This window comes from Saccopteryx leptura, chromosome 5, assembly GCF_036850995.1.
Source record: "Saccopteryx leptura isolate mSacLep1 chromosome 5, mSacLep1_pri_phased_curated, whole genome shotgun sequence".
In the NCBI taxonomy this organism is placed as follows: Eukaryota; Metazoa; Chordata; class Mammalia; order Chiroptera; family Emballonuridae; genus Saccopteryx; species Saccopteryx leptura.
Window position 1 is genome coordinate 217,376,079 of NC_089507.1, and position 15,048 is coordinate 217,391,126.

The 15,048-nt window shown below is 47.6% G+C and overlaps 1 protein-coding gene across 1 annotated transcript; it reads right to left on the reverse strand.

The window, feature by feature from the left end:
• Nucleotides 1–2,377: 2,377 nt before the first annotated feature.
• Nucleotides 2,378–14,195, reverse strand: LOC136405157 (zinc finger protein 343-like). The gene is made up of 5 exons (XM_066384243.1): nucleotides 13,945–14,195; nucleotides 13,254–13,508; nucleotides 13,015–13,073; nucleotides 9,641–9,767; nucleotides 2,378–7,411 (listed from the first exon to the last, which is right to left on the reverse strand). Exons 2-5 carry the CDS (start codon nucleotides 13,354–13,356, stop codon nucleotides 5,814–5,816), a joined length of 1,887 nt encoding a protein of 628 aa, XP_066240340.1. The 5' UTR covers nucleotides 13,357–13,508; nucleotides 13,945–14,195; the 3' UTR covers nucleotides 2,378–5,813.
• Nucleotides 14,196–15,048: the final 853 nt, after the last annotated feature.

Here is a 15,048-nt window from a genome sequence, read left to right on the forward strand (position 1 = left end):
AGTCCCCGGACCTGGTTCCTCACGTGACCTTCCCCCATTGCCAATCAACCTCACATTCCGACCTTTTATGTTAGATAGGGCCGCCGCTATTCACCTGGCTACATCCTGGTGGTCAGGGGCATCATGGAGAAGCGAGGTCGGAAAGTGGTGGTGAGGAGAGTCGCATATATGGGTATAGGAAAACTCTCCCAGTTTCATACCTATTCAGTGCAGTTCGACGTGGGCTCACGCACAGATTTTTTAGGACTCCTTAGGTAGCTATCCCGTATAGCGTCTATAGACTCGTCACTGACTGATGGCCTACCAGAACGGGGTTTCTCCACCAAACTCCCGGTTTCCTTCAACTGCTTATCCCACCGAGTCATGTTATTCCTATGTGGTGGTGCTTCGTTATAAACGTGCTGATATTCACATTGCACTTTGGTCACGAATTCAAATTTAGAGAGCCACAGAACACACTGAACTTTCCTCTGTACCGTCCACATTTCGACTGGCATGGCCGTGGGCTGCTCCGCTGTATACATGGTGTTACATCATCATCTGCGCATGCACACATGCTGCCACATCATCCTACAGAAACTGGGAGGGTTTTCCTTTTATTTGGTGCAGATTTCACATTTCTGTTCTTTTGTTGCTTTTCTGTGACTGGTCAAAACTGCACCATGACTTTATGAACACACTGTATATACTTACACATTTTCCCTGGGCCATAGTGAGTGCCTGCGTGAGGGCAATTAGCTCTGCTTTCTGGGAGGTGGTGCCCTCTGGCAGCTGTTGGGCTTCTAGAGTGGAGGAGGTGGTGACCACTGCATAGGTAGCCTGTCGCCGTCCGTTGGGTACAGAGCTCCCATCTACAATAAGTATCAGATCTGGATCTTTTAAAGGAGAATCTGATAATCCATCTCGGGGTCTGTTGAGGAAATCTATTAGCTCTGTAGAAGAGTGGGTGGGTTCCGGAGTTGTCGTTGGAGCTGGCAGTAGAGTGGCTGGGTTGAGTCAGGGAGAGGGTAAAAGAGTGACTGAAGGGTTTTCGATGAACAGGTCCAATTCTTGTAGGCAGGAAGGACTTAACAGAGAAAGAGATTTGTGCGAAAGGAGATCAGTGAACCTGTGGGAGGAGAAGAGGTTTGGGAAAGGGTGAGTTCAGTAGCCTCCTTGGTGAGTTCCGCTGCTGTGTCCAGTGCCCGGAGGCAGGGCTGCCAGTCTTTGACGGTGGTGTCCAGTTGTTTAGAGAGGTATGCTACGGGAAGGTATGTAGGCCCCACAGGTTGAGTCAGTAGTCCTATTGCATTACTGTGATTTCATCAGTGAAAAGGTGGAAGGGGCATCTGGGGTCAGATAGAGCAAGAGGGGGAGAAGAGATGAGGGCATCTCGAAGGGTAGAGAAAGCCCTTTTAATAGTGTTGGGGGGCCTGGCCTGTGGGGGCGCAGTGGATAAAGCGTCGACCTGGAACGCTGAGTTTGCAGGTTTAAAACCCAGGGCTTGCCTGGTCAAGGCACATATGGAAGTTGATGCTTCCTGTTCCTCCCCCCTTCTTTCTGTCTCTATCTCTTGCTCTCTCTCTCTCCTCTCTTTCTAAAAATGAAAAAATAAGAAACCTAAAAAAAAAATTATTATTTTTTTAAATAGTGTGGGGGGATGTGAGAGGTCCCGTGGGAATCTCTTTTGCAGCCTCATAGAGGGGTTTAGCCAAAAGAGCAAAATTGGGAATCCAGTGTTTCAAGATGCCAATCAGACTGAGGAAAGCAAGAACCTGATCTGCGGTGGTAGGCGGCTGGAGACTGCGGAGGGTCCGTGTTCAATCTAGGGTGAGACGTCGAGTGGCGGGAGTTAAGGCGATGCTCAGATAGACTTGGGACTGAGAGTGAAGTTGAGCCTTAGCAGAGGAGAGACGATACCCCTTCACAGCGAGAAGGTAAGAAGGGTGCCTGTCGGACAGGGAGGGGCTGCAGAGGAGTAGGTCATCTACATTTTCCAAGAGAGTACTAGTTTTGAAATCGCATGCTGTTAAATCCTGAGCTAGTGCCTCCCAAACAGGTGTGGGCTGTCCCTGAACCCCTGGGGTAGGACAGTCCACGTAAGTTGCTGGGCTGCATTAATGTCCAGGTTAGTCCAAGTACAGGCAAACAGAAAGAAAGAGTCAGGGAATAGAGCAGGGGTCCCCAAACTACAGCCCGCAGGCCACATGCAGCCCCCTGAGGCCATTTATCTGGCCCCCACCGCACTTCCGGAAGGGGCACCTCTTTCATTGGTGGTCAGTGAGAGGAGCACATTGACCATCTCATTGGTCAAAAGCAGGCAGATAGTTCCCATTGAAATACTGGTCAGTTTGTTGATTTAAATTTACATGTTCTTTATTTTAAATATTGTATTTGTTCCCGTTTTGTTTTTTTACTTTAAAATAAGATATATGCAGTGTGCACAGGGATGTGTTCGTAGTTTTTTTTATAGTCCAGCCCTCCAACAGTCTGAGGGACAGTGAACTGGCCCCCTGTGTAAAAAGTTTGGGGACCCCTGGTGTAGACGAATGGTAAAGAAGGCATTCTTGAGGTCTAGGACCCTGAAGTGAGTGGTGTTTGAGGGAATGTGACAGTAACCTGTAGAGATTAGGGACTACTAGATGGAGGGGAACTATTGCCTCATTGATTAGGTGTAAGTCTTGTACGAGGAGATAAGCCCCTGAAGGTTTTCGAACAGGAAGAATTGAGGTATTGCAAGGAGAGTCCATGGAGATGAGTAAGCCTTGGTTCAAGAGGCAAGAAATTACTGGTTTAAGGCCTTGGCAGTGACTTGCTGAAATAGGGAGTTGGGGCCTAGATGGGAATCTAGTGGATGTGTACAGGTGGGTGGTGGGTCACTACCACTGGGGTAGAGGTGTCCCAAATTTGGGGGTTGACAACGTCTGGTGGAATAGGAGGTGTAACCGGGCTAGGGTGATCTGTGGTAGTGGGAGAGCCTTCAGTAAGGAGTGGAAGAAGTGGGAAGATGTTGTCAGCTGGATAGTGGCTCCGAGAACACGTCAGTCGTCCATGAGGCTGAGGAGTTTGAGTGATGGGACCGCCTGGCTGGCTTAATCTCCCATTTGGGTGTCTTGTCCTCCGCTTGTAAACGCGGAGGAAGAGCCTGTTACCCGAATGGGGCAATCGCTCCACCAGTGACCGGGCTGCTTGCAGTCAGGGCAGGGTTTAGTGGGTGGCCTTGGGCAGGGAACACTGCCAGGCCCAGCGACCCTCTTTGCCACATTTAAAGCAAGTTCCTGGTGGGTTCCTCTTTGCGGCCCGAACTTGGGTCAGGCACTTTCTATGCTTTGCCCCTGTTGCTCTGCCGGTGACTGGACCTGGTCCTTGCCCACCATTCCGTCCTCATCTCTGGCTTCCCTCCTACTCCAGTAGACAGTACACCCTCCTAGACCCTGCATTTCCTCCTGGAGGTAAACTCCTGCCTGCCTCTCTCTCCACCTTTCCCCCATGTTTGTTTAGGAGACTCATCCTCCCTGAGCTGTAAGCTCAGATTTCCTCCAGGAAGTGTCTGTCCTCTGGACCCAGTGTCTGATATGAATTTACTGGATTGTTGCAGGAAAGCCAAAGCACCCAATGACCTTCTGCTCCCATCCTGAGGAAGTGAAGGTCGAGAATAAGCATTCCTGACTGAAAGCAGTCACGTCCAGGGAAGGCCCAAGGACGTGGGAGCTTAGCCCAACTGGAGCTTTCTGCAGGTCTGGAATCAGAGAACCGATGGTGCTGTTATGTCTCAGAAAGGGCAAAAGAAGTCTAATTACCCAACAAATCTACTAGATTTATTTGGGACTTCTTTCTTTCTCAGGGGTTGGATTCATGCAGGAAACCTGAGCTGTGAATGTGAACTCTTTTCCAGATGCATGTGTGACTAAGGGGCACAGACTGAGCTCATGAAAGAGTTAACTGGAATAGAATTAACAAGCACGAAGGGGGGGAAATCTAGAACCTCTAGGCTACTTTTCTAAAGCCCTTCAGGAGTATTTCTTTGTGTCTCCACAAAGATCACTCACTCACAATGTCTTGGTATTGCATCCAAAAGACATTCACTCAGGGAAGTTAAATAAAGTTCTGCAATCAAGTCATACAGGGTTTAAGTTTAGATGGCTTGTTGCCTACAATGCAGCTGTTCTATGATGTATCCTGAGGTGAGCTTTTCCTCCTGTCCCCATTCATCACAAACACATAAAATGTATATGGTGAAATCTGTAAGAGATGGTTTATGGCAACCACCATGTCTATATTTATCCACTTAAGGAGTCTGAGAGTGGAGTTCCTGGAGAGACAATGGATGGAGAATTGAATGGTATTGGTGAATGAGGGCTGGAATGGGCCGAGGAAGAAGCTGAGCTGCCATATGTTCACAAGCAGGATCTGATGGGCCCTTGTAATTCTAGGATGACCCTCTGACCCTAGCAGAGTCAAGGGTGAGATTCCGTCACCCCACCTCAATCAGGAATGGGCAAGGAGCCACTGTTTGTGAAGGGGCAGATCCCTGTTGCTGAGAGCAGGTCCTAGAGAAGAATTCATCACTGTGGCCATTAGCAGTACATTATCAGCAGCTGCAGGGGTGTCAGTCCTGGTATGGGTTTCTGGCCAGAGCTCTTCAGCATCCCCAGTGAAGGATGTCACCAGGGCATGAGAGCAAGGGCTCATGACAAGAGCTTTGTCTACAATCCCTGAAAACACACGGCCCTTCCCTGAGTATGCCCTCAAGGGCCGGCCTGTTGGCCACTGGCTGTTCGGTCACTGTTGACTTATTGCTCACACCTCACTCAGCACACACGCTTCCTATTTAAGTGCACCTTCCTTGTGCAATAGGGACTGACGTACGGCTAGACGTACCTACATGCCGGATGCATGCGACTCCTCTGGTGAATGTGTCCTTGGTGCCTGATGACAGGCGACACATCTCTGCAGGTTCACTACTACACACACACAGAGGGATGGTTGGTGTAAGATGAGGTCTCACTGATTGTTAAGTCCTGACCGTGATCCCTGTATACACAAGGCTTCTCCCCTCCCTCCATGTGTCCTGAGGAGTCTGATGACATCACACTTGTAGCTAAAGCTTCCCCCACACTCCATGAAAATGTCACACTTGTCCTTGATATGTCCTCTGCTGACTAAGAACTTTTGCTTTCCAGCTACAGCCTCATCCACAGAAACCGCACGTGTAAGGATTTTCCTCTAAGTACGTTTTCTGGTGTCTCCTCAGGGATGACTTATCACCAACTCTTTGTCCACACTCCAGGCAGATGTACGGCTTCTCCCCCAAATGAGTCCAATTGAGTCGAATGAGAGCTGAACGATGTCTGAAGCTCTGTCCACATTCCCTGCAAACATGCTTCTCCCCTGAGTGTTTCCTCTGGTGAGTCCAGAGAGATGACTTCCGGCTGTAGCCTCGGCCACACTCACCACACATGTCAGACTTCTCCTCCGAGTTAGTCTTCCAATGTCTCATGACATTTCCCTTAAAACCAAGTCCATCCACACTCGGGGCATAAGCATGTTCACCCTCGGGGTCTAAGCAGGGCTTCCATTCTGAGTGAGCACACAGTCCTTCCTGAAGTAGGACTTCAAACTAAATCCTCGTTCACACTCTGGGCACACGTACTCTTCTCCCTGAAATGAGTCCACTGGTGTCTTCTGAGGTGTGACTTTTCACCAAATTCTTGTCCACACTCTAGACACAGATAAGGCTTCTCCCCCAAGTGAGAGCACTGCGGTTGAATGCGGTCTGACGTACCTCAGAAGCTCTGCCTACACTCCTTGGAAGCATGACTTTCCCGTGAGTATTACCACTGGTGCAAGAGGAGGGATGACTTCTTTACAAAGTGACACCCACACTCACCGCACACGTAAGGCATCTCCCCTGAGTGAGTCATCTGGTGCCTCCTGAGGTTTGACTTAAAAGCAAATCCTCGTCCACACTCGGGGCACACAAAGGGCTTCTCCACCGAGTGAGTCATCTGGTGTTTCCTGAGGGCTGCCTTATCACCAAATTCTTGTGCACACTCTGGGCACACACATGGCTTCTCCACCGAGTGAGTCATCTGGTGTCTCTTGAGGGTTGACTTATCACCAAATCCTCGTCCACACACGGGGCAGATGAAGGGCTTCTCCCCCGAGTGAATCCTCTGGTGTCTCTTGAGGGTTGACTTATCACGAAATCCTCGTCCACACAGGGGGCAGATGAAGGGCTTCTCCCCCGAGTGAGTCTTCTGGTGTTTCTTGAGGCCTGACTTATCACGAAATCCTCGTCTACACTTGGGGCAGATGAAGGGCTTCTCCCCCAAGTGAGTCCTGAGGGCTGACTTGTCACCAAATCCTTGTCCATACTCCGGGCACACTAAAGGCTTCTCCACTGAATGAGACTGCTGGTGTCTCCTGAAACATGATTTATATGCAAATCCTCGTCCACACTCAAGACACACAAAGGGCTTCTCCCCCGAGTGAGTCCTGAGGGCTGACTTGTCACCAAATCCTTGTCCATACTCCGGGCACACTAAAGGCTTCTCCACTGAATGAGACTGCTGGTGTCTCCTGAAACATGATTTATATGCAAATCCTCGTCCACACTCAAGACACACAAAGGGCTTCTCCCCCGAGTGAGTCCTGAGGGCTGACTTGTCACCAAATCCTTGTCCATACTCCGGGCACACTAAAGGCTTCTCCACTGAATGAGACTGCTGGTGTCTCCTGAAACATGATTTATATGCAAATCCTCGTCCACACTCAAGACACACAAAGGGCTTTTCCCCTGAGTGAGTCCGCTGCTGTATCGTGACTTTTGACTTATCACCAAATCTTTGGCCACACTCATCACAAAAGAAAGGCTTCATCGTTGATAAGTGCACCCCTGGGTGTCTGAGGAGATGTGATTTGAGTTTGAAGCCACGCCCACACTGCCTGCAAACGTAGGGCTTCTCCCCTGAGAGAATCATCCTGTCTGTCATAACGTTTGATTCCAAGCTGCAGTCCGGTTCGAGCTCACTACAACTGACAGATCCGGATATTGCGGTTTCTAATTCCTTCCTCCCCTTGTCTACCTGACCAGGGCTTATCCTTTGTGCTGAGCTGGGCTCTATTTCTAGCACCGCATGACCTTCCTTGGAAGGTCCTCTGGGAAAACTATGGAATGCACCTGAGGTTTCCACCTTCTCTGTCATCACAAAAAAATGTCTCAAGCCGCCTTCTGTGCCTTCACCTTCTGTGTTTTCCCTTAGGCAACTTCGAAAAAAAGATGTCTGCTCCTGATGCCACAGGCCCAAATCTTCCGGAGAGAAGTCACACGTGTCCGAGCACATGGGAAGCACCTGCTGGCTGGGCAGTGGCTCCCGGGAGAAGGTGGAAAGTCGGGAGCGGTGGGGGTCCACTTCTGGCTTTGATTCTGCTGGAGAAAGTGAGTTCGGTCAGAGAAGCACAAACAGGGCTGCAGGGCAGTCACTCCTGGTCTCGTGAAAACTAGGGCCTTCCTGCCACACCTGGTATTAATAATATACGTACACATCATTTGTTTCCACTAATGATTTCTTTAGGTTCCATTTCTACACAGTCCCTTTTCTATGGCAATCTAGGGGGACCATCCCAGAAACATCTTCTCAGACTGGGCGCCTTCCAGGTATGCATTCTACCATGTAAATCCCTTCAGTACACCAGCTGTTTCTTTCTTGTAAGTCAGAGAAGCCATGACACTCCCACTGGTGCCTTTTTTACACCTGTTGTACTTGGTGGTGACAGTCTCTATGACCCATGAGGAAATCTCACTCCTGATTTTACTTATTCAGAAAAAAAAAAAAAAAAAGACTGAACACATAAGAAGTTACTTAATCACGAGGGCTTCCAAACACAGAAAAACAGTACATTACACAGTAGTTAAACAGAGTGTATAACAACTGAATCTGAATTTCAGGTTTCCCATTTGCAAACAAATACTTAAAAGGAATAATATCTAACTGCCAAGTTTTCTATTAGGTACTGTGACTTCCGCCATGGACAAGAAAGACACGGTCCATGTTTCAGGATTCTGGTAACCGGCGCCCAGACCAGTCTCATCACACTGACATCACACTTGTCCACAGGATTCCCTGAGCTAACGGTCACTGGTGAAAACTTAGTGCCACACTGAAACACATTTTGAAAAGGCACACAGTGGTTTCCTGATTGCTGTCTTTCTCCTTCCTCTTTAGGAATCCCACACACAGAGGCGGGTCCTTTTCCCTGGATTCCAGAACCGACAGAGCTGACCAAGAGGCAACACAAGACATGAACATCCGGCCCTGGCCTGTCGGCTCAGTGGAAAGCATCGGCCTAGCACGTAGGTGTCCCGGGTTGGATTCCAGGTGCTGAGGATGCTTCATGGCCTCGCCTCAGGCGCAGATATATATCTGTTGCCAAACAACAAAGCCGTTTCCCCAGCGGGGAGAGCATCTCCCTGCAGAGGCCTTGCAGGTGGATCCCAGGTGGGACCCATGCGGGAGTCTTTCTCTTTGACTTTCTGCTATTCAGTTAAGAAAAACTTTGAAAAAACTTTTTTATATATTTTCATTACGTGTTGAAATATTTTGATATATTGGATAATATAGGATTGTTAATTACACCCATTTATGTCAAGTTTTTTTAAAATGTGGTTACTGAAGAATTTAAAATATCCCTACAGCTCACTTTATATTTGTTCAGCACAGCACTGACCTAGAACAATTAGTGAGAACAATACAGCTTGTGACCTATTTAATCCTCACCTCTCTTTGTGTACCTTCAACAACCTCAGGATGGTTTTTAAATAGTTAACAAGAGGGAAACAAAGAATTAATACTTCGTGACACATAAAAACAATATGTAAATCTAACTTTAGTGTCCACAAAAAAAGTCTTCTTGAGACACAATCATACTCATTCATCTACGTACCGTTCTGACTACTTCAGAGTGACAGGGAGAGAGTTCAAAGCATTTAGAGGTCGCATCACCCACAAAATACCTAAATTAGCCATTCTCTGGCCCTTTGCATAAAAATTGGCCAATAACTGACTCAGAGTTATGGTGCTGTTGAAAGTGTTTATCAACCTAGGACTAAAGAACCAATGTACGTTTCTAAATAAGAGAGAAAAAAACAAGCTTATGAAAGGCAAATCTCTGTCAGTTGCTCACTACTCTCCCACGTGCTAACGGCTCTTCCAGTCCCAAGGCCTCCTTACAATTTCTTACCCCTGGGAGGGACATCTTTTCCTTAAGGTGATAGCGCCAAGTCTCCCCCTGAAATGTTCTTGCCTCAGAAACACAGTCTAACTCCGTCACCACATTATGATTTTGGTCACATGTTACCTCCCCACTGATTTCAAATTCAGCCCACCGCCCTGTCACAATAGATCTCCTTTATCCTGTTTCACTTGATCATTATTTTTGACTAGGAAGTGCTTATCACCGTCTAACATACCATCCTATTCCTGTACAGGACGCTTCTTGTATCTTCTCTGTCTCAATACAATGGTAAAAGTAAGCCCTGATGGGTAGGGGCTGCTATTCCTTCACTTCTGTGTGGCTCTAAGTGTCTAGAACATTTTCTGTTCCACGGTAGGTGGTCCATCCCGCTACCGCAGTAAGGAAGGACAGAACACAGCCTCACCCAGCGAGAGCAGGTTCCTGTAGTTCTCCAGCATCACTTCCTTGTACAGGCTCCTCTGCGCAGGGCTCAGCATCCTCCATTCCTCCTCTGTGAAGACCACGGCCACATCCCTGAACGTGATCGGTACCTATTAATAAGCAATTTGTTAATGAACAGCAAGTCACCATCAATTTTCCAAGCACGATGGAAAAATCTCATGGCCCTAAACAGTCCGGATCTATAAAAAGTTGGTCCAGTTCTTTCCCAAGTACACAGTTCTATGTGCCAATTTTTTCTAGCCATTACTATGGTTTTGTATTAAAATCTAAGGGGCACAGAGCAGACACATACAGCCCATTACTGGGCCTTGCACAATTATAATTTCCTTGGGGAAGTGTTCTTCCAGTAAGTTAAGACACGTGGTCTGACCAGGTAGGGACACAGTGGATAGAGCATCAGACTGGGACATGGTGATCCAGGTTGGAAAACCCCAATGTCGCCATCTTGAGCTCAGGCTCATCCAGCAGGAGCATGGGTCAACAGCATGAGTGCAGGTTAACTGGCTTGAGCGTGCAATCATAGATTTGCCCCATGGTCACTAACTTCAGCCTAAGGTCACTGGCTTGAGCAGAAAGTCACTGGATTAGGCACGGTGTCACTCGCTCTGCTATATCTCCCACCTCAAAACACAAGTGAGTAAGCAATGAATGAACACTGATGTGCTACAATGAAGAATTGAAGCTTTCATCTCTCTCCCTTCCTGTCTGTCCCTATTGGTTCCTCTTTCAGACTCTCTCTCCATCTGTGTAAAGATAAAATTGAAACCTGAAACAGTGTTCAGGAATGTGACCTTGAGCCCGACCTGTCAGTGGCAGAGTGGATAGAGCATCTAACTGGGATGCAGAGGACCCAGGTTCGAGACCCTGAGGTCGCCAGCTTGAGCACAGGCTCATCTGGTTTGAGCAAAAGCTCACCAGCTTGGACCCAAGGTCGCTGGCTCGAGCAAGGGGTTACTCAGTCTGCTGAAGGCCCACGGTCAAGGCATATATGAGAAAGCAATCAATGAACAACTAAGCTGTCACACCGAAAAACTGATGATTAATGTTTCTCATCTCTCTCCGTTCCTTTCTGTCTGTCCCTATCTATCCCTCTCTGTCAGTGTAAAAAAAAAAAAAAAAAAAAAAAAAGGAACATGTCCTTGAGGATGCACTATGGAAAAATTTTGAGATGCTAGAGTTACAGATAGGTAGAAAAGTTTTATTTTGAAAGGGACTTACTGTCTATCACGTATCATCAAACACACTATTCATAACCCATTAAGGCAATGATACATGTATCTCTCTCCCTTCTTATCTGTCTCTATCGGTCTCTCTCTGACTCTTGAACTGTGTCAAAAGAAAAATGGAAACCTGAAGCAGTGCTCAGGAAGGTGACGGTGAGGACACACTATGGAAGATTTTGAGAAGGAAGAGTTCTAGATGGGCAGAGATGTTCCAATTTGAGGGGGACCTGCTGTTCAGGGTGTATCGTCCAACACACACACAATGTCTAGGGACATTGTAACTCATTACAGAATGGGAAACTATTTTCATATTACATAACAGGGAAATTTATTTTAACTTCCTCTCATTCTTATATTCATATGTTCTTCCTTCTTTCCTCCCTCCGTTCCTTCCTCCCTTCTTTCCTTTCTCATCCTGTGTTTCTCCCCTTCAAAACACTGTCTTTGTTAAATACTGGACATTTTAGGTAAAATATTCCAGCAACTCTGGAGACCAACCTAACTTCCTCTTCAGGCTGTGGCTCTCCTCACTTGTTCATGTTTTCTGACTTGTCTTGGTGAGTTCAGTAAAGGCTCTTGCCCCCGAATATGAGGCTAATCAGCAGGAGAGGCCTGGACATGCACAGTCACGCTGACCCTCCCCCTCCAGAAATGACTGTCTTTTTAGCAGGGCTCACGCGGCAGTTCTGCCTGATCTACTTCTGTAAACTTAAGTACTAAAAATAAAAAGAATCAACACAAGGATGAGCTACCCAACACCACCAGAGAAAAAAGCATCAGCCTGGGTCCTACAGGAAAGCTAGTTAAAACAACAGACTAAGAAAGAAAGAAAAAAAGAGTTATAAGTATGTACAAATATCACCAACCATAGAAGAAGACATAAGGAAACCAGGAAGCTTCACCTAGGACTGCAGAACGGGCCTCCCACTGTGCGCATTTCCGAGGAAGTGTCACAGAGAGAGAGACAGAGAGAGAGAGAGAGAGAGAGAGGGAGAGAGAGAACGGCATATTGAGGTGCATCTGACACACTACTAGTTTTTATGGGAAGAGTTTGGCTGGAGGCTATTGAATGAGGGCCCTTCCTGCACAGCCTCTAGAAACAAAAAAAGGTCGATGCATTCAGAATTAACTAGGCTGGCAATCAAGTGATCAGAAACGTCCTTCTCAGTCTAGGCAAAACCTCAGCAAGACTTTTCACCCAGAGTCAGTATCTCAGTCATTTCTACAACCATTTTCTTTTTTGTGATACTTTCTGTTCATATTCAGTTGAATTCAAATTAACATATTTTTAAATACTGTTCCTTCACACCATGCTCTGCTTCTCGTTCAAAAATGTCAATAGTAGGCCCTGGCCGGCTGGCTCAGTGGTAGAGCGTTGGCCTGGCGTGCAGAAGTCCCAGGTTTGATTCCCGGCCAGGGCACACAGGAGAAGCGCCCATCTGCTTCTCCCCCGCTCCCCCCCTCTCCTTCCTCTCTGTCTCTCTCTTACCCTCCCGCAGCGAGGCTCCATGGGAGCAAAGATGGCCCGGGCACTGGGGATGGCTCCTTGGCCTCTGCCCCAGGCGTTGGAGTGGCTCTGGTCTCAACAGAGAGATGCCCCGGAGGGGCAGAGCCTCGCCCCCTGGTGGGCAGAGCGTCGCCCCCTGGTGGGCGTGCTGGGTGGATCCTGGTCGGGCGCATGCGGGAGTCTGTCTGACTGTCTCTCCCCGTTTCCAGCTTCAGAAAAATACAAAAAAAAAAAAAAAGTCAATAGTACAAAAGTAAAAAGATGTCCACTGCAAAAGACACTATCTTTAGCTTAGTGTGATGTAAAATGAAATCGAATACATTTAAAATTCTTAATAGTCTCAGTTTTTCAAAAATATTCTTTATAATTTACACTTTCCTGGGTTGCTATGCTCTTGAGTCGATTTTCCAACAAGGAAAATAAAACACACAAATGCAGAAGTCATTACAAATTGACCATCATGGTGCCTGAAACAGGAATAAACTGTCTAATGTTGATTGCTTTTTCCCTTCCAAAGAAAAGAGAATATCTAGTTTGCCTATTCTCTGTAAAATGAGGCAGCCTTTCAAAAAAAAAAAAATGGGAAAAAATGTAACCCCAACTCACCAGTGTTCTGGGCTTTCCCTCCTTTTCTTGGAGCGAGTCAGTGCAGTTGGAAGGCAGACCTAGGGGAAGAACAAAGCTCTGAGGGTGCAGGCCTCCCAGAATGTCCCGGGGAGCAGCTCCTCGGAGCCCAGGACAGAGGGAGCAGTCCCTTTACTCAGCTGGGGTCACTACAGTGCTCTCAGCTAAGCCTGGAGCCTTACTCCTCCTCCTCACCTCTCCAGACTCTCAACAACTCTCACCTTTGGCCTCATGATTTAGGGCAAGATTCTTCATGGTCTCCATGTCTTCCCTGATCTCCTCTTGGTCCTGGTTTGCCAAAGCTGAAGGATCAGTCAACATCATGGCCTCGGGGTCAGACCAGTGTTTGCCCTGAAATTCTACCACCCGGCCAGGTAGACCTTTAGTTCATTGCAAGATCGATTTCTGCACTGGCCCCAGGTGACTTCTCCGAACCGTCCTTGTGAAAGCCCACCGTGTTTCCACTAAGCCAGCACCTGCGGGTGGAGCAGCAATGTGACGTTTCCACACTCCTTACTGTACAAATCAGGCACTGCAGGTCCTGAGAGCTCCCATCCCAACCGCATCCCCACTCACTCACCGCCTTGGGCCAGAGTCACCTCCAGAAAAACAAGTCAAAACACCCAGAACTCTATATTTACAATCAGTCCGGGGTTCCCACAACCATTCACACACACATGACCCAAGTAGGTATTCCGTTGCCAAAAGCAAGGGGTCTTATATAGTCGACTTCTAACCACCCACCCACCATAGGGGATACCTATTTAGCTCTGTCTGAACTCGTGTCCCCAAAGCCCAAATTAAGCCTTGGGAAGCACGCCTGCAGCCACCTCTCTATGTGAATTGTATGGCCCAGAATCATCCCAACTTAAAAAAAAAAAAAAAAAAAAAGATATGAGAGTCCTTGCTCACCAGCCCCAGCAGGAGTTAGAAAGACCCCGGTAGGGCCCTGCTACTCAGGGACTCCGAGGAAGCTGAGTCTCCACCCAATTTCCCTCCCGAAATACACGTCTAGGGCGGCATCCCGGCTCCAAAAATGAAACCTCCCGCACTTCCCGTTCCATCTACTGCACACCAGCCTCACTCAACCCGGGTCCAACCGATCCTAACCCTACGCTGGGATTCTCTCATCCCTCCTTCCAGCTCCGTAGTCACCCCGCAGCCCCCGCTCACTGGAACCAGCAGCAGAGGTTCACGTGACCTCCCGGGTGATTTGCGCAAGAACTACGATTCCCAGAATCCCCGGAGGCTTCGACTCCGGCAACACAATGACCTCCTAAACACGAGTATAATATACCCGAACATTACATACTGTAGTGACAACCAACGTGTGTTTCCTATTTTTTATTTCTTGATTTTAGAGTGAGAGAGTAGAAGGCAGAAAGACATAGAGGGAAAGAGACAAACATGGATTTCTAGTTCCACTAATTTATGCATTCATTGGTTGATTCTTTCATGTACCCAGACTGGGGATCAAACCTGCAATCTTATTGCACATTCCCCGATGCTCTAACAAACTGAAAAATCCGGCCAGCTGTACCCATCTCTTTTCCTTAAATATCCATGTATAAAACAGACAATATTTCGGAAAGGAAGTCTGTCCCAGGGTTTCAATCGGAAATACTACAGTTCCCAGAAGTCTCAGTGGCAGCATCTCCTGAGATTTATACCGTTTTCCATAGTCCTCTCCCGGGTTCTATGCGGGAAAGCCGTATCTGGTTTCCGAGTCCAGCTTGTCTAGCACTGTTGTAGACCATAAATGGCAGAAAGCCATTGTAGATTCGAGGCTTAACAAAAGGCTGAGTTCTCTCCCCTTCACCTCCATATTGGCTATTATGCTGAGTACTTGCACCCACTTCACTTGCTTCCTTGGGTTGCTGGAAGCAATTTACATACCCTTCCTCTGTTTGTTTTCAGATGTTGGTAGATTTCACTAATGCATCCTGTTTATAAGCAGGAGTGTTCCTGTTTTAGCCTTGGATGTGTAACTTTGTATCAAGGAATTTCTTGATTTGC

Bases quoted from the DNA above. Each gene is read 5' to 3' on its own strand.
- LOC136405157 (XM_066384243.1), bottom strand. From the start codon at position 13,356: ATGATGTTGACTGATCCTTCAGCTTTGGCAAACCAGGACCAAGAGGAG. The intron at 13,074-13,253 runs GTGAGAGTTGTT...TTCTTCCCCTAG, and splicing joins CCTAAATCATGAGGCCAAAG to GTCTGCCTTCCAACTGCACT. The intron at 7,412-9,640 runs GTGAGGCTGTGT...CACTTTCTCCAG, and splicing joins CAGGAACCTGCTCTCGCTGG to CAGAATCAAAGCCAGAAGTG.